Source organism: Silene latifolia, chromosome 1 (assembly GCF_048544455.1).
Source record: "Silene latifolia isolate original U9 population chromosome 1, ASM4854445v1, whole genome shotgun sequence".
In the NCBI taxonomy this organism is placed as follows: Eukaryota; Viridiplantae; Streptophyta; class Magnoliopsida; order Caryophyllales; family Caryophyllaceae; genus Silene; species Silene latifolia.
This window is the reverse complement of record NC_133526.1, coordinates 195,963,306-195,989,142: the sequence shown is the minus strand read 5'-3', so window position 1 is coordinate 195,989,142 and position 25,837 is coordinate 195,963,306. Positions and strand designations below refer to the sequence as shown.

Sequence of the window (25,837 nt, the reverse complement as noted above, 5' to 3'; positions counted from 1 at the left end):
CCCAAAATCTGATTATGAACCACCTGCAGCGTCCAGATCAGTACAACTCATGTTCCACCAATCACTTACCATGATTATGTCTAAAGCCTCATCTTAAAACAAGATCAAAAGTCTTTGTAACAACTTCGACAATCGTGTCCCATCAACGAGAATGTCACTATACCATGACAACAACGAAAACATATACAACTCTCTTTCATATCATACTCTACCCTCATACCAAAACTTAACGGTAAGAAACATCAATAAACAAAACAACTCTGTCTATCTGTACAAAATCCGAAACTCACAGGAAGCAACATCAAACAAAACAACAATCTATGTATGACTGGTATGAACTTTCGAAACTCGAATCATAATCATCCCGCCTACTCCACCACAACCGATGACGGCATCGCAACACCGCCACCAAGAGCCACACCACAGTGCGAAAATACCCGCATCACAATACTAAGTACCGTGCCCGGATCACCACCCGAGGCACCACAACCACATCGATAGACATCACAGCTACATACAATTCCCACAAACACTGACTCAAAATAACTTCTCAGACAAGAAAAACTTATTCAAATCCACTTTACTAAATCACATTGCAACATATTGTATGAATTAAACAGATAACCTTATGAATATCATCCCCTTACCATATCACAGATTAACATGTATCATGAATACATACAAGCATAACCAGTCACGCCAGATCACTCGAATTATTACTTTTTTTAATACCATTCAATTAGATTAGTGTACCCAACATGCATTACAGAACATTCAAATATGACTTTATAATAATCACACTATACCACTTCTTGTGAGGTCAAAACCTCACACAAACATTTATACACATCATAGACCCGTAATCACATCCAACTGGTCAGTCCTGATCACGTAAGTTACCACTCAACATAGGTTTACCTACCGCCCGAGCTTAACTCATATGCTCCTCACAACATTTTCCCCTATTCGCACAACCATCACTTCTTCCCAAGTATAACCATACCATTACTATTCAACTATTAGCATCCGCCTCATCTAACCACATCTTATACCTTCTCACAATTATACACAACAATCAGGTCCCTACAAAATCAACCTCTTTTGAATTGCTACCTTTCTAATATACCATCACTCTTAACCATTAGTCACAAACCATAACACCACCACTGTCCGGACATCAAACCTCTTTCACTCATCTCTAAACATCACGATTTCTTTCCTATCTTCGGTTAACATTCCAAATAACTATCATCAAATTCGCCAACAAAATTTCATCAACATCATTCCCAATACTATCTTACTCGTATTTTCATCTAACTCTCCACCAATTATCTATTATCGTGCAAATTCTCCACCAACTTCTTACTCTCTTAATTCCTCGAAACTCATGATTAATCATGTTGTCCTGAAATTTCTGTATAATCACTAACTTACTTACTCTTGATAGTATCATACATCTCGACGATTCCTTACTTTTATGTCACATAACTCCGGTCAACATTTTCCTAGTTTTACTCCCCTCATTCTTTTCTTGTACACTCGACAAAATCAATTAACCATTCAACTCCTTATCACTTCTACCTAACTCTTTAGTGTTCCGGTTACTTTCTCACTGCTCCAAAACTCACATCTAATTATTTCATATCGATATCATCTCACTCTTTCTTATCACAAATATTCTCTTATTATGTCATCAATCACCCTTGCCACTAATCCATCCATAGAATAAACGTTTACTGTTCAACAATTACATCTCTAGAAATCAAAATTCCTTTCATACCGCTAATTGCCCAAAGAAATCACACAGTAGTTTCATCTCTTAATAAACCAAATCTCCCAAACTCATTCACTGTCTACAAATCCACATCGCGACATGTCTCCACAGAGTTCACTATATAATACTCTTCTCACCCTTTTAAAACGAACTTTCACTATGTATATTCTTAACCCACACGACTCCTAACCATCCCCTTCCATGATTCTTTACACATCTCAAGATGCCACCATTTGCGTCCCTCATTTCAATCTTTTCATTCTCACGTTCCATAAACTCACATCATCCCTTGCCCACATTCATTTACTTTTACGTTACTCAACACAAAACCATATCACTCATCTCATTTAATCTTAGAAAACATGCTCTATGTCTCAATTAAGCCATAACGATCTTCCTTTTCTTTTTCCACTATCTATCACAACCACGTATAACTCATGTCCTCCCACCGAACTCATACTCACCACAGGTGCCACTCACTATACCACAAGATTGGGTAATTTACGCGTCAAGACCAACGTACATGTAAAACAATGCATAAAGAAGGAAAATGACAACTTTGAATTAAACAAAATATGCAACGAATTCAAAAGATAAGCATATGACCCAAAACAGGGGTCGCTAGATCGAGTACAGGCCACTCGATCGAGTAAGTGACTTACTCGATCGAGTAGGTGAAGATCAGAAGCACGTAAAACAAATTACCAGGGCTACTCGATCGAGTAACTGACGTACTCGATCGAGTCCCCCCATACTCGATCGAGTAACAAGGCTACTCGATCGAGTACCTAAGCATTTCTCAACACTGTCCATTTTTCGTAAAACAGTCATAACTCACTCATTTCTTGGTCGTTTTGGGCGTGTGACCTATCGTTATAATCTTAAAAGGACAAGCTATCACCTCCAATTGGAATCACATTAAAATCATTTATGCATCTCAAGTTATAACAGTTTAAAGATAACCTCCCTATAATCGAAAACACAACTACTTTATTTTACTTCCCAACAACTTAAACGACAACATGGTAAACAAAAACAACTCGATGCTCACAAAACCAGTATCCCTAACCACATGTTACTAACTTCAAAAGTCAAGCAACAAATAACTCGATGCACATATATCATTCAACTTACCAATCACATATTACCCACATGTTTTTATTATATAACTTTACGTAAACAAAATCACAATTATATGACATCAAGTATCATATTCACCTGTTACTAGCATAACAACCTTATAAAATCTCTTCCATCATACAACATGCGTTATATAAAAAAAAAATATCATATTATCATGCAACAATTATCATCTTTTCCACCAATTATTCATGCTCTTACTCAAACTTTCAGCTATATAAACTCGTACAACACTACCAACGACATATATGTATACATAACTCTATGTATAACTCCAATCAAACAAATTTTCTTTCCGTATTTCTATAATGCCATATCGTAAAACAACTACCATGCTTTCAATCAATAACTTACGAAATCACATCATCACCATCTTTTCTACACATTCCTCATTTTCAACATACATACATCCACTGATTCATGCCACACTTCACTACACAGGTACACACTACACAAGGTAAACACATAGCGATCCCGACTCATATCCCACAGTGACCGGTTCAAAATTGTAGGGCGAGTTCGCGACTTTAGGACGTCTCCCAAGTCTTTGCATTAGCTCCTACAACTTTTACCCCGGGTTCATTTTATTTGACTCCCTATGTTTATTGGGTTCATTGGTTACAGGTTTCAGGATCGTCGCTCTGATACCATTTTGTAAAACCCCCATACTCCAAGTGCCTTACCAAGACCACCCAGGTATAAGGATGTTACCATCTCGGTTACCCGAGGCAATGATAATCATAAGACAATAAAGAAACATATTTAAATAGTAAATATAATTTAAGTGATTACATATCTCAAACCAAAACCATCAAAGGAATTACAAAGTACTCAATCCGTCTACTGATAAAACTATCAAGCTACTAGACATCGTCTGACACAGCGGAAGACTTCTAACTGCAACGTGATGACTCATCCCAGCTATCCCGTACGCATCATATCATACCTGCTCAATAACTGCTCACCACCCCTGAATGGATCACCACAGTTTTTAAAACATTTAAACGGAGTCAGTACTATTTACACAAGTTATATATCAACAGTACAACAACCAACACAGCTCAAGCAATCATACACAATCAGGCACTCCACTCCATCTCCGTCACCGATCGTCCACCGGACCCGCCGCCAGCCACGGTGGGGGACCGCAGCCGTTCCCACCTAAACCCCGCTTAACATACCGAGCGATAACCCTGTCCCATTAATGTGCACATCCCCTTCCGTGGCGGGTTCCACGAAGGGCGAAACTAGGGCGTGAAGCCACTCCTGCAAGTGACTCCACTCAGCCGAGAACGCATCTCGAGAACCACAGACAAACAATCACAAACACAATCACTACATCGTCTGAATCAACCAATTATACTAATTACAGCACAACACCACACCACATGTAAGTAATACTGAGTAGGGAAACCCTACTTGGAACAGCAACACAATCAGACGGTCTCAACAGCTGTATCAAAATTCCTCTCCTACGAATCCTCCTCCTAACATATAATCATGCAATTGCTACCAATCAAGAAACATAACAAAAACTCCCAATCCCAAAATTAGGGTTTAACGAAACTTAATGAAATACTATAAAATTGGTATGTAGATCTTACCCTCGACGCAAGGATTACAAAGGTATAAAGAACGATGGAATCCGACCTCTCGAGCTCCGGGATTTGTCAACAACACGGATGAATGCAAAGAACGTAACTTGAATCTCCCTTTTAATGTTATTAGGTTTGTAAAGGTGTATTATGAAAGTGACGGAAAGATTTATATATTAATCCGTGTTATTAACAAAACCCGTCGAATTATCACCCGCTAACCGAGCTACTCGATCGAGTAGCTGAGGTACTCGATCGAGTAGCTCAGGTACTCGATCGAGTGCCCCCTTACTCGATCGAGTAACTGACATACTCGATCGAGTACCCAACAGGTCAGAAACTAATTTAAAACGCAACACACCCTTACTCGACAGAGTAAGGCCTACTCGATAGAGTACCCAGAAACTCATAAAACCGTAGTATTACACTAGTAGTCACAGGTTTATTAGGTTTCTTTGTAAACTTAGCCTCAACACAGCTAGCACATTTAGAGAATTCTTGACTCGTCAAACTCGGAATTAAACTCATAGTTCTAAGTTTTTTAATATAATCCACATTCACATGACCTAACCTACCATGCCAAACATCAATAGACTCAGCGATATACGCAGAAGAAGATGCAATATTATTAATAGCGAATCGAGTTCAATACAAAAAGACCCCCCAAAAGATAACCCTTGCCCACAAATTCCCCATTACGCGACATTACCACCTTGTCAGCCTCAAAAACAAGTTTCAAACCAGCTTTGTTTAATAAGGCACCAGACACAAGGTTTCGACGCAATGAGGGTACAAATAAAACATTACTAAGAGCAAGTGTTTTCCCCGAGGTGAGTTTGAGAAAGATCTTGCCTTTGCCTGTGATCTTTGCAGATGAAGAATTACCCATGTAGACGCATTTCCCATCAAAGAACTTCCTCGAACTCAACAAATAAACCCCTATCAAAGACAGAGGTGTCTCGAAGCTCCAAAGATATCAAGACCCATTCAAAGACCATTACCCACCGATTAGCTTCCACAACCACAAACTGCAATAACATCATCATCCACAAAGAACATTGGCCTCAGCAGATTTCTTCTCGAAACATTGGTAGGCTTTGTGCCCGTGTTTTCCACGAGACATAGCGATACAATAGGACCCTTGGCGACTTTCTCTCAATCTTAGGAACCGGTTTGGTATGCTTCCCTGGACCATTCTTCTTAGCAGGACCCTGGTTCTTACCCTGACCAACCTTGGCCTTACCCTTACCCTTATATTTCTCAAAGATTAGACGGACCACCGACTCAACCGTTAGCTTTAGCAGTAAAGCAACAGCAGAAATGTCACGCAGATTGACTAGCAGGAAGGTCTTTAAGGCGATTAGCCTCCTCGGTCCTCATATGTCCTATAAGTTCTTTAAGGGACAGTCTTTCTTTTTGTCTTTGAAGTTGGTTTTCGTAATGAGACCAGGAGGGAGGGAATTTCTCTAGCAGAACATTAGCTATAAAGATATCATCAAGTTTCATGCCTTCATTCACAACATCAGCACATAGGTTTTCATAGACATGGACTTGATCCATGATAGGTTTCCCGTCAGCCATTTGAAATCCCAACCATTTTCCCACAACATACTTCTTTTTTCCCCGCATCATCAGCCCCGTACTTAGTTTCTAAAGACTCCCAAATAAACTTAGCAGACTTATTCACAGCAAATAAGTCGAACAGGGTGTTAGTCATATTATTCAGAATGTGCCACCTAGCAGTTTTGTTGTCCTTGACAAATTTTGCAATATCCTCTTCATTGGACTTAACATCTTTAGCAGCAGGAGGGGTCGTCTCAACATCAGTAGGGGTGATAGGTTTAGGCGGGTCATTAAATAAAGAGAAAATTGTTGATTACAGCCTTTTAAAAATCACTTTTTGAAAATTACAGCCTTATAATTTTTTTTTTTGAAAATTACATCCAAAATATTACTTTTCTTCTAAAATTGCACCAACTTGAGGTTTTTGGTGAATTTTGATGATGTTTTTATGACCATCTAACGATTCCAGTTAAGCGATTCGAAACAATTTTGAAATAATGAGACATGTTGCGAAGAACAAATAGTTTTCAAATTGTTATTCGAAAGATGCAGAAACAGAAGGAGAATAGAAATACCAGTTGAAGACGAATTATAAGCGATCAGAAAATAAGAAACCCGTAAGTAGTGTCGTGGTAGAAGCCACTGCCTTGAAAACTATTTCTCCGACGACGACCGTGGTGGCGATCGACTAGTGCCTGGTAGTTCCCAAGGATAACACTACATTCTCCACGCAGTTCCGCCCACTCGGAATTGTGAGACTTGGAACGAAATTAACAGCAGTACCCAGAAACTTTATGATAGACGAGAAGAAGAAGAATAGAGGAGTGTATGATTTTCTGTGTATGAAGGTGTGAAATAGTCAGCTTTGTATTTATACAAAGATTGCGAGCGGTTTTAGGAGCCAAAAACTGCTCCTCCATAAACGCCAGTCAACGAGAGAAAGGGGGAGAGAATAACTCACCCACTAACAGCACTGACTTATTCCACTAACAGCCCATTAGACTGTTTCAACAAAACAGAAGCCTACTCGGATGCGGCCCAAAAAGATAGGCACAGCCCGCCGCAGGCGAATCCCGAATCACGAATCCGGATCCGGGCCGGGCTTCCACAAAAGCCTCCCTTGACCCACTAGTGATAGTGTAAGGTAAGAGGACATATATAAACACATGAAAATCTCTTTTCCTCACCAATGTGGGACAATTGGAAACACTTCAAAGGCAAAAAAGCCCCTATATTTCCAACAGCTTGCACAAGCTACATGCTTGAAATTGAATGCTTTGAATAATAGTGTAAAAATTGAGTTACCTAAAAGAGTTTTTACTTTTTAAAATGAGTTTTTCCACAAACTACTTCTTGAAAAAGTTGTGACTGTTTGGCTTAACTTTTGTAAAAGAACTTTTTCCAAATTTGATGTGTTTGGTCTAATTGCCTTTATTCGACTTTTTTGATTTTTTTGTTTACTATATAATTTGGGCTTGCATTATACTTGTCAAACTTTTCACCTTTAAGGGTATTTTTTCTAATAAAAATTATGTAATGTCATAGTTATAACCGCAATTTTATATTGTTTAATACTCATAATCATGATATTCATAACCGATGTTATCTCCTCGATTAGAAAGTTGCAATATCAACTTATTATGTTGCAAGATGATGAAACTCATCACATACAAATATAATAGTCAAACTATAAACAAAAGCATTAAGCATTTATATTGGTGGGCAATTTAACAACAAAACAATTACTACGTACTTAGCCAAAGAAAAAATAATTATAAAATAAGACCGTCTTATAGTTTTATACTATGAGATATTACTTTTATAAGTCAAACATTCAATTTTTACATATAAAGGATCGTCTCACACTGAAAGGCGGTCTTATACATTATTAAAAGGGTCGTCTCATACTCTTTTCATCTCAAATCGTAAATTATTTTTCCTTTTTATATAATTAATATTGAGCTTATATTTAAAAAATACCATAAACCCAAAGTCCCAAATCATAAGCAATATACGGAGTAAATATATAGCAATAATCAATATCCACATGACTTAAAGAACTTACCATTAGAAGCAGCCGGTTAAAAAAAAAAAAAGGCAATAATAGGGTGAAAAATATTATAATTATAGACTACAAAAAAATAAAAAACCAAAACAATTGTCCATCTAGTAGAGATTGTGATAAGTAGAAGTAGAAGTAGGTATTTGCAGCTTCTGCTTTTAGGTGCTGTTTGGCCAAGCTTAAAAAGTGCTTTTTTAATTGAAAAAGTAGTAGCTTGGCCAAACATGGTAAATTAGATAATTTTAAAAGTGCTTTTGAGAAGTCAAAAACTGATTATTCACCTCCAAAAGGAGAAGTAGATATTTACTACTTCTACTTCTACTTGTTATATAAATAACCAAATAAGCAAACAAAAGTTGTATTAAAGTAGTTAGGCCAAACATAAAAATTTTGTGAGAAACCGCTTTTACAAAAGTATAGCCAAACAACTAAAACTTTTCCGAAAAGTAACTTGTGAATAAACTCATTTTAAAAAAGAAAAGTCATTTTTCATAAGCAAGGCCAAACAGCACCTTAGTGGTTTTTTTATAAGTTTTAACTTTTCAAAAGTTGTTTTACACCCATCTAATTTATAGTGTTTGGCCTAGTTTCTATTTTTTCAGTTGTAAAAGCACTTGTAAATCTTGGCCAAACAGCACCTTAACTTGTGTGACCCATACAAGCTACATGGTATTGTAATTTACCACTAAACGACTTTGTAGCCGGAAAACAGGGTTGCTTGAAATGATGAGACGGAAATCCAAGCTACAAGAGATTGTAGCTATCCATTGAAGTTGCTCTTACTATGAATTTGCATTTTTTTAATTGTCAGAAAAACAAAAAGGTACGCTAGATATGTAATATTTCAATACACTGAAGTAAACGATATTATAAAAACTTTCCTCAATTACAGCCTTCACCTTTAATAAGGTGTATAATGGCGTGGTATTTCCGTTGTCCCCTTTGATTATCTAAATAGTTATGTACTCCCTTCACATTTTAATGTTCTTCCCATTTGTCCATTATATGTGAGTAGTATTATAATGAAATGAAAAGAACATAAAAATGTGGAGGGAGTATCAATTTATCCATTATTACAATTCTTAATTATGACGGTTTAGGATAAGACATGCCAATAAAAGTTAAACCCAATGTAAATAATGCTAATATTTGTTAAAACACTGCACATAATGTCGACTCATAATACTTCAGGAACATAACTAATAAGTTTAACTATTTTTGGTCATCACTATAAAATATTATGTCGTTCCACTAACTGCCTACGGTATTTCTTTACGTTTCTATTTTAAATACGTTAGTGTTACTTTATATTTTCTTAAAATAGTCTCTTAAGTATAAGCTCTTTACTTTTTGTGCCACCAGAAATCGTAAATAATTAATCGAGACGCCAGAATTAAAATGTATACGAGCCTAGTTATTGGACTGTTCTCATCAACTAACCCATTTCCCGCGAAAACTTCAGCCCATAATCCTCTAAATTCCGTTAATCAGCCCAACAAATTTCAACCAATAGCATCCTACAAAACACCTAAACAGAACACGTGTAACGCTATCATTGGTAGATCACACCTCTTTACTCACTCTCTCTAAACTTGCACTCTTTCATTTCATCGCTCACAGTCAAGGAGAAGAGAAAGGAAAAAAAATGGCGAAAGTGAGATCAATTCCTCTTGTTATGCTATGGAGTCTTGCTGTTCTTGCATCCGTATCTATGATTCAGGTGAATTTATCATCTTATTACTGTTAAATTAGCTACATTTTGGAGTAATTTAAGTGATTTGATTCCTAATTTGGTGATATTGATTAATTCAGGTTTAGTTAGGGTTTTAGTCGTTGAAGTTTCGGATCATAATATGATTTTAGTTGGAGATTAGGCGATTAAATCGTCGGATTATGATACAAATTTAGTTAGAGATTTTTTGATTGAAATCGATTTAGGCGAAGAAATGTCGAAAAATCGACGGATTATGATATGAGTTTAGTTAGAGATATGTTTTTGTGATGATGTATATGCGCGAAGAAATCATCGAATCATGATGCGAGTTTAGTTAGAGATGTGTTTTTGTTATGTTGTTTTTGATGAAATCGATTTAGGTGAAGAAATCGTCAGAAAATCGCTGGATCGTGTTATGATTTTAGTTAGAGATATGTGTTTGAGAAAGCATTGTTTGAAACGGAACTAGGCAAAAGGAAATGTCCGAAATTCGTCTGATCATGATATGGTTTTAGTTAGAGAAATGTTTCTTTGATGATGTTTTTGTTTGAAATCCATTTAGGCTAAGAAATCGCTGGATTATGATTTGATTTTAGTTCAGATATGTTATTTTGATGATGTTTCATTGAAATTGAATTAGGCGTAGAAATCGTTGGGAAATCGTCAGATTATGATGTGATTATAGTCAGAGACATGTTTTTTTTGATGAAATATTTGTTTGAAATTGAATCAGGCGAAGAAATCGTCCGAGAATCTTAAGGAAGTGACTCATAAAGTGTTCTTCGATGTTGCAATTGATGGAAAGCCAGCTGGTATGTTCTTATGGACCCCATTGATGATATCAAATTTAGTTTTGTTTTGATATGCGTTTGGCATATGTTTGGAGATTCGACTCGCTTTCGGTAGCTGGAATAGATTAGAGTATAGGAGTATAGGACTGCTGTTTTTGTTAATATCTGAAGGCGAATGACGCAGTTCATGTGATGAATTATGTTGCTAGTTCATTTCTATTGTCTCCAGAATTCATGGCGTAGACACATGGTTACGGTCAGTTTTGCGTAGTATTGTCGTCTGGTTTAACAAAAATTACTACTACTATAGTTAAATGAGGTTATGGCATAAAATATGGCCGTTGCAAGAGCTACCACGGTCTTATTAAGTACTTCTATATGATCAATTACGTTGCTCGTGTACTTTTATGTACTAGTGGTGATCTAATGTGAATTTTAAAAAGTTAATAGTGTCCTAATAAGCATTTGTCGCGTAGAATCGTTATAACAGTTATTGGTCATTTCCCTATGTTAGGTCGCATTGAGATGGGTCTGTTTGGCAAGACTGTCCCCAAAACAGCTGGTAATGTATTACTCTCCTTGATTAGATTCTTTAATCAGTTAGGGAATGTTAGCTTTATTGTGTGAAACTTTGAATGTTACTGACTTTGGGTCTTTCCTTCTATTTTATGTAGAAAATTTCCGAGCATTGTGCACTGGTAAGTTTGCTATTTCATCCTTTGGTCTACTCTTTGTTTTCATTCTGATTTTTTGTAAGAAGAATGAAGAGAGTGGTTATTAGGTACGAGTTTGATATAGGGCAAATTTTCGAGACTGTCCAGTTCATAGTATGCACTACTACAATAGCTGTTTTCTGATAAAATGTTTTAGGTTGTGATCAGTTTGAAATTAATGTTTTTAATGTTTTTATTTAATTTTTAAAAATTTATTTGTTCTTTTCGGATTTAGTACACCTTTTTACCAACAACTTTCTTATATATTAAAACTTGGTTCACTTTTAAGGTATTCCGGACCCTTAAGTTTTACTTCGGTTTTAAAAATCGTTTTTAATCTTTATTCTCGATTTAAATTCTAAGTTTCTATAAAAGAAATCCGGACTTCGATTTTAAAACCTATAAGTTTACCTTGCTTTTGTATTATGTTTCACTCCCCTTTTGTTTTTCGATTTTAATTTTTTTGCATTTTGAGGTGTGCGTTCACCCATGGACGGTTCTAAAGGATGATTCATGTTAGCCGACCCCAAATCATTTTGGGATTAAGGCTCTGATGTTGTTGTTGTTGTGATCAGTTTGCTGGATTAGAAATTTGTCAAATTCATTAAGATTTGAGGATTGCAGTGCATTTAACTAACGGTAGACGAGTTTCACTTTGTTTATGAGAATGTAGTCTAAATAGCACTTTAATAACCTTTTCAGGAGAGAAAGGTATTGGCAAGTCTGGGAAACCACTGCACTACAAGGGAAGCAAATTCCACAGGATTATTCCAAGTTTCATGCTTCAAGGAGGTGACTTCACTCTTGGTGACGGAAGAGGTGGGGAATCAATTTACGGAGAGAAGTTTGCTGATGAAAACTTCAAGCTGAAGCATACTGGGCCAGGTAGTTATAGTTTCCTAGTTATGGCATTACATGCTTGAAAAGTTAGTACTCCGTAATTAGTAAATACGTAAACATACAGCTCGCTGAGTATAAAGTCTTCTCTAAAAAGTAATTTTCATTGTGCGGGAGTTATTCAACCGTGCCATCTTCCCATGTGCAGGTCTTCTGTCCATGGCGAATGCAGGGGAGGACACCAATGGTTCTCAGTTCTTTATTACGACTGTAACAACCAGCTGGTTAGTAAATTACGCATTTATTAAGAGAGAGCATTATTATATATCTAGCTAGTCGGTGTATATGAGCTAATTTCTTAAATTCATACTGCAACTGTAACATACTCCGTACAGTATTCTGAGCGAACTTGTTATTACCGTATGATTTTGCAGGTTGGATGGCAGGCATGTTGTCTTCGGAAAGGTTCTTTCTGGAATGGATGTTGTTTACAAGATTGAAGCCGAGGGTAAGCAGAATGGCACACCTAAAAGCAAAGTCGTTATTACTGACAGTGGGGAACTTCCTCTGTAATTTCTTATCCTAATCCTAATTTTTAGGAATGGGAATAGTTCAATCTCTAGTTTTTTAATTAGAGTTGTCGAATATTTTTGCCGCGTCATCTTCTAGACCACGGCGATACGAAAAGCTGTGTTGTGGATAACTAATGGCAACACCACTGTATCTGTACCATGGTTGACGTTGATGGTTTCGATTTTCAATATAATGTCTTCTGCACCACGTCCACCAGTACACCATTCAATGACTATTTATCAGGTGCATGTAGGAACCGTCTTTAACGGCCGACTTTGCGACGTGTGTATTTATTAGCTGGTTAACTGGTTGCCTGATCATCTTCCTCTTGATCAATCCACTCGCGTTTTCATTCTGTTTGAGAAACATCAGTAATCGACACGCGCCTTTTAAATGTGAAAAAAATATCATAGACGTAAACAGAGTAATTGCTTGTTGCGCCATGTCTACTTAAGACTGTCAAATGATAACGTCTTAAAACAGGAGACTTCTTAGTTCTAACCGATGGTACAACCCAAAAAATACCAGGTCTATTTTGCTACGGTTGTACAGAAAATTTACAGCAACAGGCCGCCTTATCATTAATTCAAAAGCGTAGAAAGCCCCTCTCTTGCAAATCCGCGACTGAAATAAAAATTCTACATTTCAATGGCAAGTGCCTTCTAGTTCGTCTTTCTTCAAATAATGTTCAAAAATAGTTCAGCATACTAACAGAAAACTGTACAAGAATGCTGGGCGCGGGTGACTTCTTCTCTTTAGTTAACGAGTTCTATGTCGCGCACCTGAGAATAATGCTACCACTGAATACAGACTCAAATACAGCAAATAAATTACATCATGTAGATCAACATAAGATACACATCCAACTATCCAAGTGCTTCTAAAACAAATGTGCAAGGCTAGGGTTGGCTTGTACACAGCAGACATGGAGAACACCTGAGCTCTGATCCATATCCGCAGGAATACAACTCTATTCAGGCTCGCTGTCACTTTCAGAATCAAGAAAGCTGAACTCTCTCGGACCCTCGAGTTTAATCAGCACTGTACCTGAGTTCTCTTCGCTCCAAGCAACTCTTTCTTTTTTCAAAAGGTTAATCACCTGCATTAAAATCCATCATTTTGTGGCCCTGGTACAAGAACCGTATACAGTCTAGATAGAGAACCATTTTGCAATAGTTAATAATACTCCAATGCCTGAAAAGTGCGTCTATGGCTCATTTGGAAATCGAAAATAAATTATGAATTTACACAATAAGAATAGGAAAACAAAAACAGTGATTCTTTACTGTATCTTTCAAATCGCTCAAATAATAACCCTACTATCCTCTACCAGCCAATTAACCGATTGATTAGATAAGAAGAGCTACAATATTAGAAAACCCTTACCGATTGTTTCACAACGGACTTCCCCAAACCTCGAGACCCACATCCTGTTATTACCCGAATATATTGCACAGCTAAAGCACAGAGAACAGGAAGTAATCAGAGACTTGAATACTGAAAACATGGCAATTCATGAACATCAGAGAAATTAAGGATGTAGTACAAACTACTCACAGGAAATATATGTTGCAAATAACAAATGAAGCTTCACCACCTGCATCGCTTGTTTAACGTGTTGTCCATGTAAATCAATTGTCAAGGAGTTTTGTATCCCCCTGTTCCTGCAAATGTCGCATTAAATAAAATTATGGAAAAAGAATCACCAAAAATAAAATACAGAATGTACATAGTCCATAGTTGGTCAGGCAACCTAGTCTTAAATATTTCCAAGCTTGCCTTTTCATCTGCTTCTCGAGCCATCTTGCTGTACAGTTTAGCCTAGGCAAAACAAAATAGGTCTGAGCCAAGTTATAAAGACGCAATAAAACAAAAGGCTGAGTCACAAAGAGATTAATGTGAAAAGGGTGATTGGATAAGATCGGTTTCAATGGTTTATACCCGTCTTATAGCTTGTAGTTGACGCTTGACACATACCGGAGAGACAAAACTAAAAATTTACCCAGTAACTGGCAATAGGTCAAACAAGATTCCATGTAATTTATGCGGTCAGTGATTATTTGCAAAATTTCTTGTGCATCTTTTACTTATAACCATACAGTGTAGCTTTGTCAAGCGACAAAAATATAGCGTCCAATTGCACAAGTTTAGACATGAACATCTAACTAGCCAAGCAGGATCTGATCTAATATCATTGGAGCTGCACTATCTAATTTTCATCCTTTTAGGTTTCAGTAGGAAGTTAAGGCTAGGCAAATGCCTCATAAAAAGCATCCCAACGCAAAATAGGCTATGTTACGCCTACTCTTCTAATTTACTCGCATATCCGTGTTTGACACTCGACACTCGAACACGAGCATGACATTTAGACGGCTCATTTAAGACGAAATATGCCGATTTTTCATAAAATAACCGAGTCCAACACTTGGACATGCACCGTGCTGGATACTACTGAAACAAGTCTGAGAAACATAGGTAATAGGCTCTTGGATTTAAGGGGTAGACAATTCAGCATATAAATCGATAGCAAGTAAGATAAAGAACAAAGCCTGTCCCAACAAAATTTGGGATTGGCTAAAATGAGGAATCACAGAATTGCCACTGTGAATGTTAATATTGATAAGCTCCTACACCAATGAATGCAAAAACCACGAGAATCCAAGAAATTAGAAGGAAAGAGAGATGTCTAGATTTTAGATGTTATATGAACCATGAGGCAAAGGACCTCAAAAAAAAAAAGCATTTTCTCCAGCACCATTTCTTTTACAAACCCGGACTGTTTGGTTTGCAGAAAAAAGGAAAACATCAATCAGAAGTTTTAATGGAAAAGAAGAAGGGCATAATACTTAAAGCTCACATTTGAGAGAATCAGGAGAATAATATACAATCATCAATTTACAGCAATGGTTTAGCTAGACAGATCAGATTTCACTAGGCTAGTGAAAGGAAGAAATGGTTACCTTCTCAGACATGTATCTGGCATAATTCTTTTCTCCACTAGAAAATGCAGCAGCGGCCTACACGACAAAATGCCTCATAATGTTAACACAAGCACTTTAAGAAAAAGGGGTCTTGTTTCTAGAAAAAAATAAGTAAAGCACATTTGTTCCAAGAGAAAGATGTTCGATTTTCTCACAGAGCATGCTTTATTTAGGGAAGTTTGTAATTTTGTATTATGGCAAACACCATCTTTGAAACGCATTTGACAGAAACAAAACCAATCTCAAATGTGTTACAGATTTTTTTGTTGGTCCCTTATTGAGAACAGCTGATTCCAGAGTAAGTAGAATGACCAAAGCAAAGGGTCCAAAAGGTGAGAAAATGAGAAAATGAGGAAGTAAAACAACCTTGTTATAACAAGTTCTAGTTTTATCCCAATGCTGTTGTGCTGTTCCTCTAAACATCTGATATTCAGTTCCTTTTGCAACAGCTAAAATGGAGAAAGCGCCAGAAAAATAAAAAGATGTGAACAAAAATGCTGTGAAAAAATCGCCTTTAATTATTTAAACACTAAGCAAAACATCATGATAGCGCAATTATATATTAACCAGCTCAGGCGCATAAGGCAATTAAATCAGATCTACATCGTAATACAGATACGGAATAAAACATGGCAAACACTAAATGTAATGATTTCTGATGGAGCAGGCAACAGATCAAGTAGCACCAATGAAATAGGTTAAACCCCTGGGCCTTGTCCAACAGAAATCTATAAAAAGAAATCCCAGACAAATGTACACCATATTTTCATGTGTACCTTGAGTAATCACGTGTTGTGGAAGAGAGTCGGTACAGCCGAGTCCAACTCGTTTTTGAGCAAAAGTCTCCATTTGTTTTACTACATTCTTCCAGTTCATTGTAGAAGGTTCATGTTCTGCACTCTTCGGCATACTAAACAAGGATTCCAACAGTTGCTGAGGTAGCTCGTCTCCATCCATCCTTGCATTTTCTGCGCCTAACTTTCTTGAAGAGTTAGAAGAAAGAAGTGCGTCTGCATAATTCCTGAAAACATATATTGTAATCTCTGTCAGTTACACATCAGCATTTGCAACTTGCTAAACAATCTTTTCATCAAACCCAATTGAAAAATACAAACACCAGGTGATGCCAATTCAGATTTTCAGGACAAAAACCTACGGAGTAATATACAGCAAATCCCAACCCTGACCACTGCCAGGAAAAAACAATACAAAAACAATGTTTACTACTCACTGAGAACCAAGGATGCTCATCAGCCAAAGAAAAAAAAATTACCTGCCAGTATAGTTGAAAAACTGCATATTATCTTGAACATCACTTTCAGAACAGTATGAATTGGAATCAGAGCCCCAAAACTGTAATTACAAAAAAACAAAAAAGAAGACAGGGTCAACAACAAACTTCTATCAAGACATGACATATCAATTTTACCAAAAAAAACGCAACTAAAGAAGATTCACAAAAAGTGGTAACACATGTATGGCATGCTACCATGCACAAATGAAGATGAAAAGGGAGCAATTTGAACAATTGATGAAAACCAATCTGTCGGAAGGGACCTCTTCGTCAACTTTTTAAGACGATTGAAGTTTTCAGTCGCTTGCCTTATATTGTGCCTGGAGACTGGGGGTGACTTCAGAGGTGGTTAACTTCCCTCACCAGTCACCCCTCTCCAAGGGCAGCCTGCAACAGTACAGCGGCGGTGTTGGGTTAGTGTATAGGTCAGGAGTGGATACAGTATAGGGGATCGGAAGGTAGATTATAGGACTACCGGAGTGACAATATTGTGCTTTTTCTTGACAATCCAAAATTGTAGAAACAACAGAAAAGCATTTTTGGTCAGCAATCCCAAGCAGTGAAGTCAGTAATTAAGTAGAGTAATGGAATTAGATATTAATTTCGTACCACAAACTACGAATGAGATGTACTATATCTTACACTGTCACTTAAGTCCATGTATCTTGAATTTTCACTGCAGTTTGAATATTTGTCACTTGCAGAAGATTCACTAGGAGATGCAGACAAATCAAGCAAAACCTCCAGTGCCTGCATGATAAAAAAAAAAATGAAAAATGAATCTATTTTAAGTATTGTAGACACTAAAATTTTACATTTTGGACTTTTGGTTAACTTGCAGATGATAGGATATTATGTTGTAATTCCAGAAATCATTAATCAAAAAAGATATGTGACAATATTTCTAGAATATTAGGGAATATTTTTCTTTTGCTCTCCAAGTTGTTAGGTAGTTTTTTTTTTCACTTTTCTTTTTGTGGCCCTTAAATTGCTAATCTGGCCCGAATAAAATAAGAAATTACCCTTTTCTTTAATTTGTTTTCTTCTATTTCCTTCATCTTCAATATCATCATTCATATATATATTTATCTAACATAATTAAAAAAACAATTCAAGATAAACAATTTCTCTCTTTAATTTTTCGTTCATTTAGCGTACTCATTGATATTATACTAAATTGATTTAAATTCTAGTATACTATCCTAAATGAGAATGACTTAAATCAATTGGTGAATTGAGATGGTTTATTAGTTTGACGGCTTTGACCCAAGATGAACTACAATCAAATAATCCTCACATTTTCCAGCACGAGGCCTATACTAGTCAAAGTATCACACGATTAAAAAATAGCAGAATTTAGGGTATGAAAGTCTAAATAAGACCAATTATATGGAGTGGACTTCATGCAAATCAATACAATTGCATACAGCGGTTTGAAACAATACACCATTTGAGGCAGAGAATCTTCGCTACACGCGAAATGTTCACTACACACGACACAACCATTGAGTGTTCGTGCGTCACAAACGACACAGTGGTGGTGGTGTTCGTGCGCCACACACAACCCAACGGTGGTGGTGTTCGTGCGTCACACACGACATTGTCCTCACCGGTTCGTCCACCTCACACGATAGATCGATGATGGTGTCCTACGTTTTACCCTTTTCAAATGAACATCCGACGAACATCCCCCATCCGCGATGCCGTTCAATCAGTCTGTGGTAGTGGTGGTTCGTCCACCTCACAAATGAATCAAATTATGTCGATAATTATTCAAATCAATATCTACGTTCTACGAGGTCGGCAATCAAATTATATGACGGTCATAACTCCAATGAAGGTTAGGAATTGAAAATTAAATAGCATTTCAGAAATCAAGTCAAGTGAACGAATCGAAAAATTGATCGAGTTCAGTATCTTGTTTTCGGCATGTAAAATGTCCTTGCCCATAATTGAAATAGCTATAATCCTATAGGTATGTAATTATGTCTACAGCTTAAAATATTGAAGACATAATTGTGCATTATTAATAAGAGAGGAGATAGAGAGGTAATTACATACCTATAAGATTATAACTATTGAGATTACGTCTTTTTAGGGTTAAAATTTGATGCGGTTGGGATTTGAACCAAGGCAATAAAAGGCAGCTCTTTTTTTTTTTTTTTTTTTTTCCTTTTGGTGTAACAAGAGCTACGAAGGGAAATTTGATGCTGAAGGATTTGAACCAAGGTCAAGAGTACCACCTCTCATGATTTTCCGAACTAAGGTAGCTATAAGCCTAAAAATACAGAGCTCCTTCACAGGGTTTACGAGGGCAGATCGAACAAGAGACCCTGTCTTCCTACTACGAAATTGTAGGTAACGGTGAATAACCCACAAACTAGGCTCCATCCCCTCCCTACGGAATTAAGTCGATAAGCCTTGTAGGTAGTATCCAAACTCTAAATCCCTTAAGAGATAGAATCAAGAGAATTCTAAAAATTGTAATCCACAATCTTTCAATAACAAAACTCTTGTTATTCCAGGTTCAATTTTGTGGTTTACAAGTATATCCTAAGAATTTAAGATGGCAATTTAAGGGTTAGATTTTTTTCATTTCCCTTAACTTTCTAACTTTTAAATCTGATAGTAGGAAACCAAAAGACACGTTTAAAAAGCGGGATAAAAAAGATGGGGGAGGGGATCCTCAGTTAGTCTGATGTCTCACAAGGAGACAGAGAGAAAATGAAGTGTTTGTTATTCCAGGTTCAATTTTGTGGTTTACAAGTATATCCTAAGAATTTAAGATGTCAATTTAAGGGTTAGATTTTTTTCATTTCCCTTAACTTTCTAACTTTTAAATCTGATAGTAGGAAACCAAAAGACACGTTTAAAAAGCGCGATAAAAAAGATGGGGACGGGATCCTCAGTTAGTCTGATGTCTCACAAGGAGACAGAGAGAAAATGAAGTGTCACTCCATTCACAAACTGGAGAATGAAAAACATATAAGGGTCTGAAAATACTACTGAAACACAGGCCAATGATAGTTTTGGGCAACAAGTGCTATAGATCATGATAAATTGCAAAAAAGATAAATTCATTCTACTAGATAGTCTTCAAAGTAATAAAGATGATAGTACTGCCAACAAATAACTTGACAGTTTTCTGAGCTATCAGATCAAGTTACGAAGAAGTATTTTATAGACATACAGTAGCATGTAAAAACATCATCAGAAAGTGTTTTGATCCATTATGTTAGCAGTACCTTTTCAACTTCATATCCACAGCTACCTGAAAAACAAAATCAGACGGTCCTTTCAGCATTTGTACAAAGTGCTGCTTTGAGAAATTAATGAGAAAGGTAACAATTAGGCAGCAGTGAAGACAACGCACATGACGAGTATATGAAGTCAACTACAAAGCGAAATGAGAAGGCCAAAACAAAGAGTATGGAACGGAGGACGACACCAATCATAACAAAGCCCATCATAAGCATCCTGACTTAAAGCTAATGACGGAACTTTAAAATTACAACTCCGTAATCTGTCATATGGTATATTGGTTAAGATAAAAGTCAAAATCAGGGAAATCAGAATGTCAAATTTCTTCAAGTGCAATAAAAACCTAACAAGCATACAAAACCCCAACCATCCATTTTTCGATATACTTAATGCACGCACGAAAACTGTCCCAGCAACCCAACAAGATCATATGAAAAATTGAAAACACACAAACCAATGTCAATCTCAATCAAATGTACATACACGATCAGGCGGTAGCAACAGGTCAAAAACAGCTGAAACAACCATATCATCAGCTACTTAATTAAATTCGGAATTCAGCAATTCCAACCTTTTCAACATTCCATCAAACCAAGAAACAAATCAAACAACACAAATACTCATATAAAACCGCCTTACACATTACTCAAAAGAGTCAAAACCCTTTGTAACAACCTCTAATAACTACACTATCCTACAGGAAGGGTAATTGACTAATGTGTCCTTAATAGATAACTTTAAGGTAATTTAGTTTAATAACAATCATAGCATATCAGAGGGGTAATTATGTCCCAACAAATAACTTCACGATAATTTTGTGTAAAACCGTCTTACAGAAACACATACATAACACATCTTTAACAATTGCCATGCCAAGTTCACAATCATCACCAAGCATCGAGCACAAAAACTGCTCCGCTTCCTCGACATTATTAACCTTCCCACCACAACCACCACCACCACCGCCATGGCAACCAAATCCTTTCTCCTTAACAACCTCCTTCCTCGACGTATCCGACACATAATCCTTCCCTAGAAAATTCGATATCGTTCCGGCTGCCGCCACAACCTTCTTCCCCTTATTCCCCCTAAATTCCGCACAAGCAACAGTATCACCATTACTACTAGTACTACTGCTTCCGCCATTAGAGCTCTGATTCGAGCTCGAGCAACTTGCTTGATACGCTTCCGAATTATCGCTTAAAATGTCGGCAGCTTTGTTCGGATCACCATTAGCTTCTCTATAAGCCGCTTGAGCTTCTTCAATGGAAGCTAATGAAAATGCCTCAACTAAACCTTCGATTATTCTTTGTTCCTCAATTCCGCCATTGTTGTCGCAATTGTTGTCCTTGTTCTCAGAAACGACGACGTTTTGCTTCGATCTTCTCCTCTGCTTCCTTGATTGCTTCATCTCTCAAAAACAATTGAACTTCAATTAAATTAATTGATTGATGTGATTGAAACTACAAATTGTCAAAATGATCGGTCGAATTCGATCCTAGGGTTTAGCGGGGTGGAGATTTACAGAAGGAGAGGAGAATCGAAGATGAAGAAACCCTAAATTGGCGATTAATTTGGGGGAATTTCGAGGAAAAGAGAGGAGAGAGAATATTAATTGGGGAAAATAGGTGGTTGGGGTTGACTGCCATTATTTTGATAATATTTTATTTGATTTAATTACAGAAATTCAATGGAAGACGGAGGGAAAGTGATTAGGAAGTAAAAAGGAAATTAGATGGAAAAAGTTTAAAAATTAGTTGTGATAATTCTATAATTTACTTCAAAAAAACTCGACAATTTACACGAGTTAGTTAATATTGATGAATTATCGGGGATTTTGGATATCTTTGAAAAAAGATTAGAAAATATTCGTGATTTTAAAAATAGTTTACCTATTCAGCATAGTAGAATTTAGAAGTGTATATATATAAAGGAAACTATACGATTTGGATTTTGAAAAGGTTTAATTTTGGTGAGTATTTAAATAGGCGATTAGCTGGTTTCGATGTGTAACTGAAATTACTATTGATTGGAATATTATTGTTAAGGCACCCCTATGAAGTATTTTTTTTTTTTTGAATTAACCCCTATGAAGTATTTTATTTTAGACGAAACAAAATAAATTCGGCTAGGCTGATACGTGAAAATAAATAAACTCGAGTTATTTCTTCATGTTGTTCTCATAGTTTAAATATCCGTCAAATAGTAATAACGAGTAACAATCTCATCCACTTTTTTTCGAGCTAATTGTCTTGGCACGACCCAAACCCCCTACAGAACCGCCCCATTTCACGAAAATCCTTTCCCCACCCACGAAAAACACTCGATACAGGTGTTTTTTTCTTGCCTCCTCGTCCTCAGTTCCGAATTTCTGATCACTAATAATCAATATTCCAAACTGAAAAGTACAATGCTAAAAGGTTGCATAACATCATTACACTTCAAGGGGATTATTAGGCATTTACAGCAGTGTCAGCACATATGCATCGCGCCTCAAAGAAGCTCTCCGATCTCCATCTACAAAACTACAAAAAAGCCGTGGCAAATACGGACTACTACGTATGATTTAGCGCAGAAAGTAGTCGGACAATCCTACGCTCTGTAAACTTTGATCTATCTACCCCATCTTATTCGGAACCCAAATACAGGTTTTCTGCAATACAGAGAAACAACAAACAAATTTTGATGAAACAGCGGAAAAGGTGAGGTCTTTGTGTGAAGCATCATGGTGTCCCTTCTACCGCCTGTATGGGTTCATCATATACAGGATGAGATAAGACCTTCTGCCCGTTATACACATGATTGATACCATGATTTACAGGTTTAGATACGCGATCTTGAAGACCCAGTGAACCATATTCGGATTCCTGAACAGACGAAGTATATGATGCTTGTCTCACAGAATTAAGGGCTTCATAGAATTTCTCGTGCCCTGGTGGCTTGGCAAACCATAGCTCATTTTCGTCTCCTACACGGTGTTTAGCACACTCCAGTGCTCTCTTTTGCACTTCATCTTTGACTCTCTGCATGTAACAAAGGGTAGCCATTATAATCCATGCATTCAATGTCATAAATATTGCTTTAACTTTCTTTTTCGTCAATGGCGGACAATTGAGGATGACAGAAGCTTATGCAAAAGGAGAACATCCTTAACCGTCCCATTTTCAACAGCAACGTGCAAATGTCTAAGCTATCTAAAACTCATGACCAGGTTTTGAAAACCGTCAACAAGAAAACTGCCTTTGAAAAACATTATGTAGTCCATAATACAGAGCATAAACAATTTTCACAGACCTAATGAACAGTGTCGGACTGTCGGATACACACAATCTTACTCTTATGTGTTAATAAAAGAGAGTTTTCTTTTCTAGATGATCCATAATGAACATTAGCATCTCTCAAACTACTCATTTACGAAGTATATAGTGATTATTTGGCTCGCATTACTGATAGTTTCTTAGCACTCCTCAAACTACTCATTTACGACGCCTATCTCAGACAAATTTGTTTGACCTACTTCTATACTGTATACTGTAACCCAAATCAAACCATTGACAGAATCCCACCCTACCAACTATATACAATCCTCGTCACAGACAGTTGCTCCTCCTTTTCAAACCAAAACGAACAATGCAGCTCCATTTATCAAATGCCCTAAGAGCTGTCTTAAGTTAAGACGGTCTTAAATGACGAATGGTGTATCAAGTGTCACCAAGATATCAACACAGTATACAAACAATTAAACACAATTTCTACTAACAAAAAAATTCATGCAGAGCAGCAAGCAGCAAACAGAACATTTAACCAACAAACAACATGATCAAGGACTCCCGCTACATTAACAACAATGACAGCAACAATATCCTAGTGCCTCAACGATTCCCGCAAAATGCGGTTAAGGGTGTCAGATGTACGCAACCTTTACCCCTGTGCCAACATACATAACTCTTTTCAGGATGACCCAAATTAACAGTAACATGCAGAGAAAATTACTGTTCACAACCCCTGCAACAACTTAGGATATCTACTACCAAATTAGCATTAATGACAACAACATTATCCTAGTGCATCAAGGGCTCTCCCAAATTGCGGGGTCAGAGGGGTTGCATGTACGCAACCTTACCCTTGCACCAACACAAATAAGTTGTTTACAACATCATCAGAACCTTAATCCCAAAATGATTTGGGATCGGCTGACATGAATCATCCATTGAAACCGTTCATGGGTGAACGCACACCTCAATGCGAAAAAATAGTAACATGCAGAGAAAATTTGGGGTCGGCTGACAAATAAGCTGTTTCCGGATGACCCAAATTAACAGTAACATGCAGAGAAAATTTTTTATGCACAAACCTGCAACAACTTAGGATCAAACTTAGGCAACCCAATTTGACCAACAGTTAAACACCCAAAAAAATTACCCAACAAAGCAGCATCAGGAACAGGTAAACCATGAACAAGACCAGCAACAAGCCCACCTAACAAACTATCCCCAGCACCAGTAGGATCAACCTGAAACGTCGAAAACGGTTCAATCTTAATCTCCCCATCTTTCCAATACACTCTACAACCATCTTCCCCATCTGTCACAACTACACAACATACTTTCCTCACTTCCTCTACATCTATAAACTCTGCTTCCTCTGATGACGCCTTCAAAACCCCGATTTTCGACAATAACCGATTAAATTTAGTATCTTTAAGCTTAATTAACCTAACCCTACCATCAATCTCATCAAATTCTCTAATCAAACCTTGTACATCAACAAACACAATATCACATATTTCAACCATTTTCTCTAATGTATCCGGTAATATTTCCCCACCCACCCCAACCGCCATCCCAAACCCGTAACCCGAACCCAAACCCGAACCCACTTCGGGTAATTCCCCGGGTCGAATCGGGTCACATGCGGAAACCCGTTTAAGGGTCCGATCCGGACCCGGGTCAGAACCGGTTGATTTAAAATGGGCATGGAAAAGGGTGGTTGGGGAAGTGGGGACCACAATTGGTGGGTTAGTTACAGAATAATTAAAGTCAGACCCGACCTTGGAGACGTAATCGCATGTGACTGGGAAATTATGAAAGATGTTGGCGATAAAAGATGCAGCGCCTCCTAATGATTCAGCTGTCACGACGTCGTCCTTAAGGAGGACGTCGTGACAGTAATTTCCTACTACTAAGCCACGGGTGGAATTGCCCATGGTATTTTTTTGTGATTTTTTGGGTGTGATCAAATGAAGAAAGAATGTTCAATTTGAAGACAATTACGTAGTTAGTTAAAGTTTGTAGGGTAGTTTATTCTGTAGGGAGTACTTTATTTGGGTGATTTTGTACTTGGGATAGTGATGCAAATTAGAAGACTGTTGGTGTAAGGAAATGGTACAACAAATGTTTCATGGATGCAATAGTTTCGATCATGTCTAAGAAATTGTCAGAAAATATTGGCCACGTTACTTGCTATTTCTTGGGGAATGTTTTTTTAGATGACTAGGGAAGTTGCGAACTATACCGGCAAACGGGTTAATCGAGTCGGT

At 37.1% G+C, this 25,837-nt stretch overlaps 3 protein-coding genes across 3 annotated transcripts; 1 reads left to right on the top strand and 2 right to left on the bottom strand.

Annotated features, from left to right (window-relative positions):
* The first annotated feature begins 9,638 nt into the window (after positions 1 to 9,638).
* Positions 9,639 to 12,969, top strand: LOC141615885 (peptidyl-prolyl cis-trans isomerase CYP20-1). Its single transcript, XM_074433827.1, has 7 exons — positions 9,639 to 9,854; positions 10,582 to 10,660; positions 11,154 to 11,201; positions 11,314 to 11,337; positions 12,055 to 12,237; positions 12,398 to 12,473; positions 12,624 to 12,969. The coding sequence occupies exons 1-7, from the start codon at positions 9,780 to 9,782 to the stop codon at positions 12,760 to 12,762; spliced, it is 624 nt and encodes a 207-aa protein (XP_074289928.1). The 5' UTR covers positions 9,639 to 9,779; the 3' UTR covers positions 12,763 to 12,969.
* A 418-nt stretch (positions 12,970 to 13,387) lies between these two features.
* On the bottom strand, positions 13,388 to 21,990 carry LOC141615869 (SMR domain-containing protein At5g58720). The gene is made up of 11 exons (XM_074433826.1): positions 21,145 to 21,990; positions 20,283 to 20,308; positions 17,680 to 17,787; positions 17,017 to 17,096; positions 16,520 to 16,764; positions 16,110 to 16,192; positions 15,723 to 15,779; positions 14,516 to 14,583; positions 14,320 to 14,426; positions 14,149 to 14,219; positions 13,388 to 13,861 (listed from the first exon to the last, which is right to left on the bottom strand). The coding sequence occupies exons 1-11, from the start codon at positions 21,707 to 21,709 to the stop codon at positions 13,733 to 13,735; spliced, it is 1,539 nt and encodes a 512-aa protein (XP_074289927.1). The 5' UTR covers positions 21,710 to 21,990; the 3' UTR covers positions 13,388 to 13,732.
* Positions 21,991 to 22,687: 697 nt separating this feature from the next.
* LOC141615852 (inositol 3-kinase) lies at positions 22,688 to 25,596 on the bottom strand. Its single transcript, XM_074433825.1, has 2 exons — positions 24,653 to 25,596; positions 22,688 to 23,321 (listed from the first exon to the last, which is right to left on the bottom strand). Exons 1-2 carry the CDS (start codon positions 25,502 to 25,504, stop codon positions 23,022 to 23,024), a joined length of 1,152 nt encoding a protein of 383 aa, XP_074289926.1. The 5' UTR covers positions 25,505 to 25,596; the 3' UTR covers positions 22,688 to 23,021.
* Positions 25,597 to 25,837: the final 241 nt, after the last annotated feature.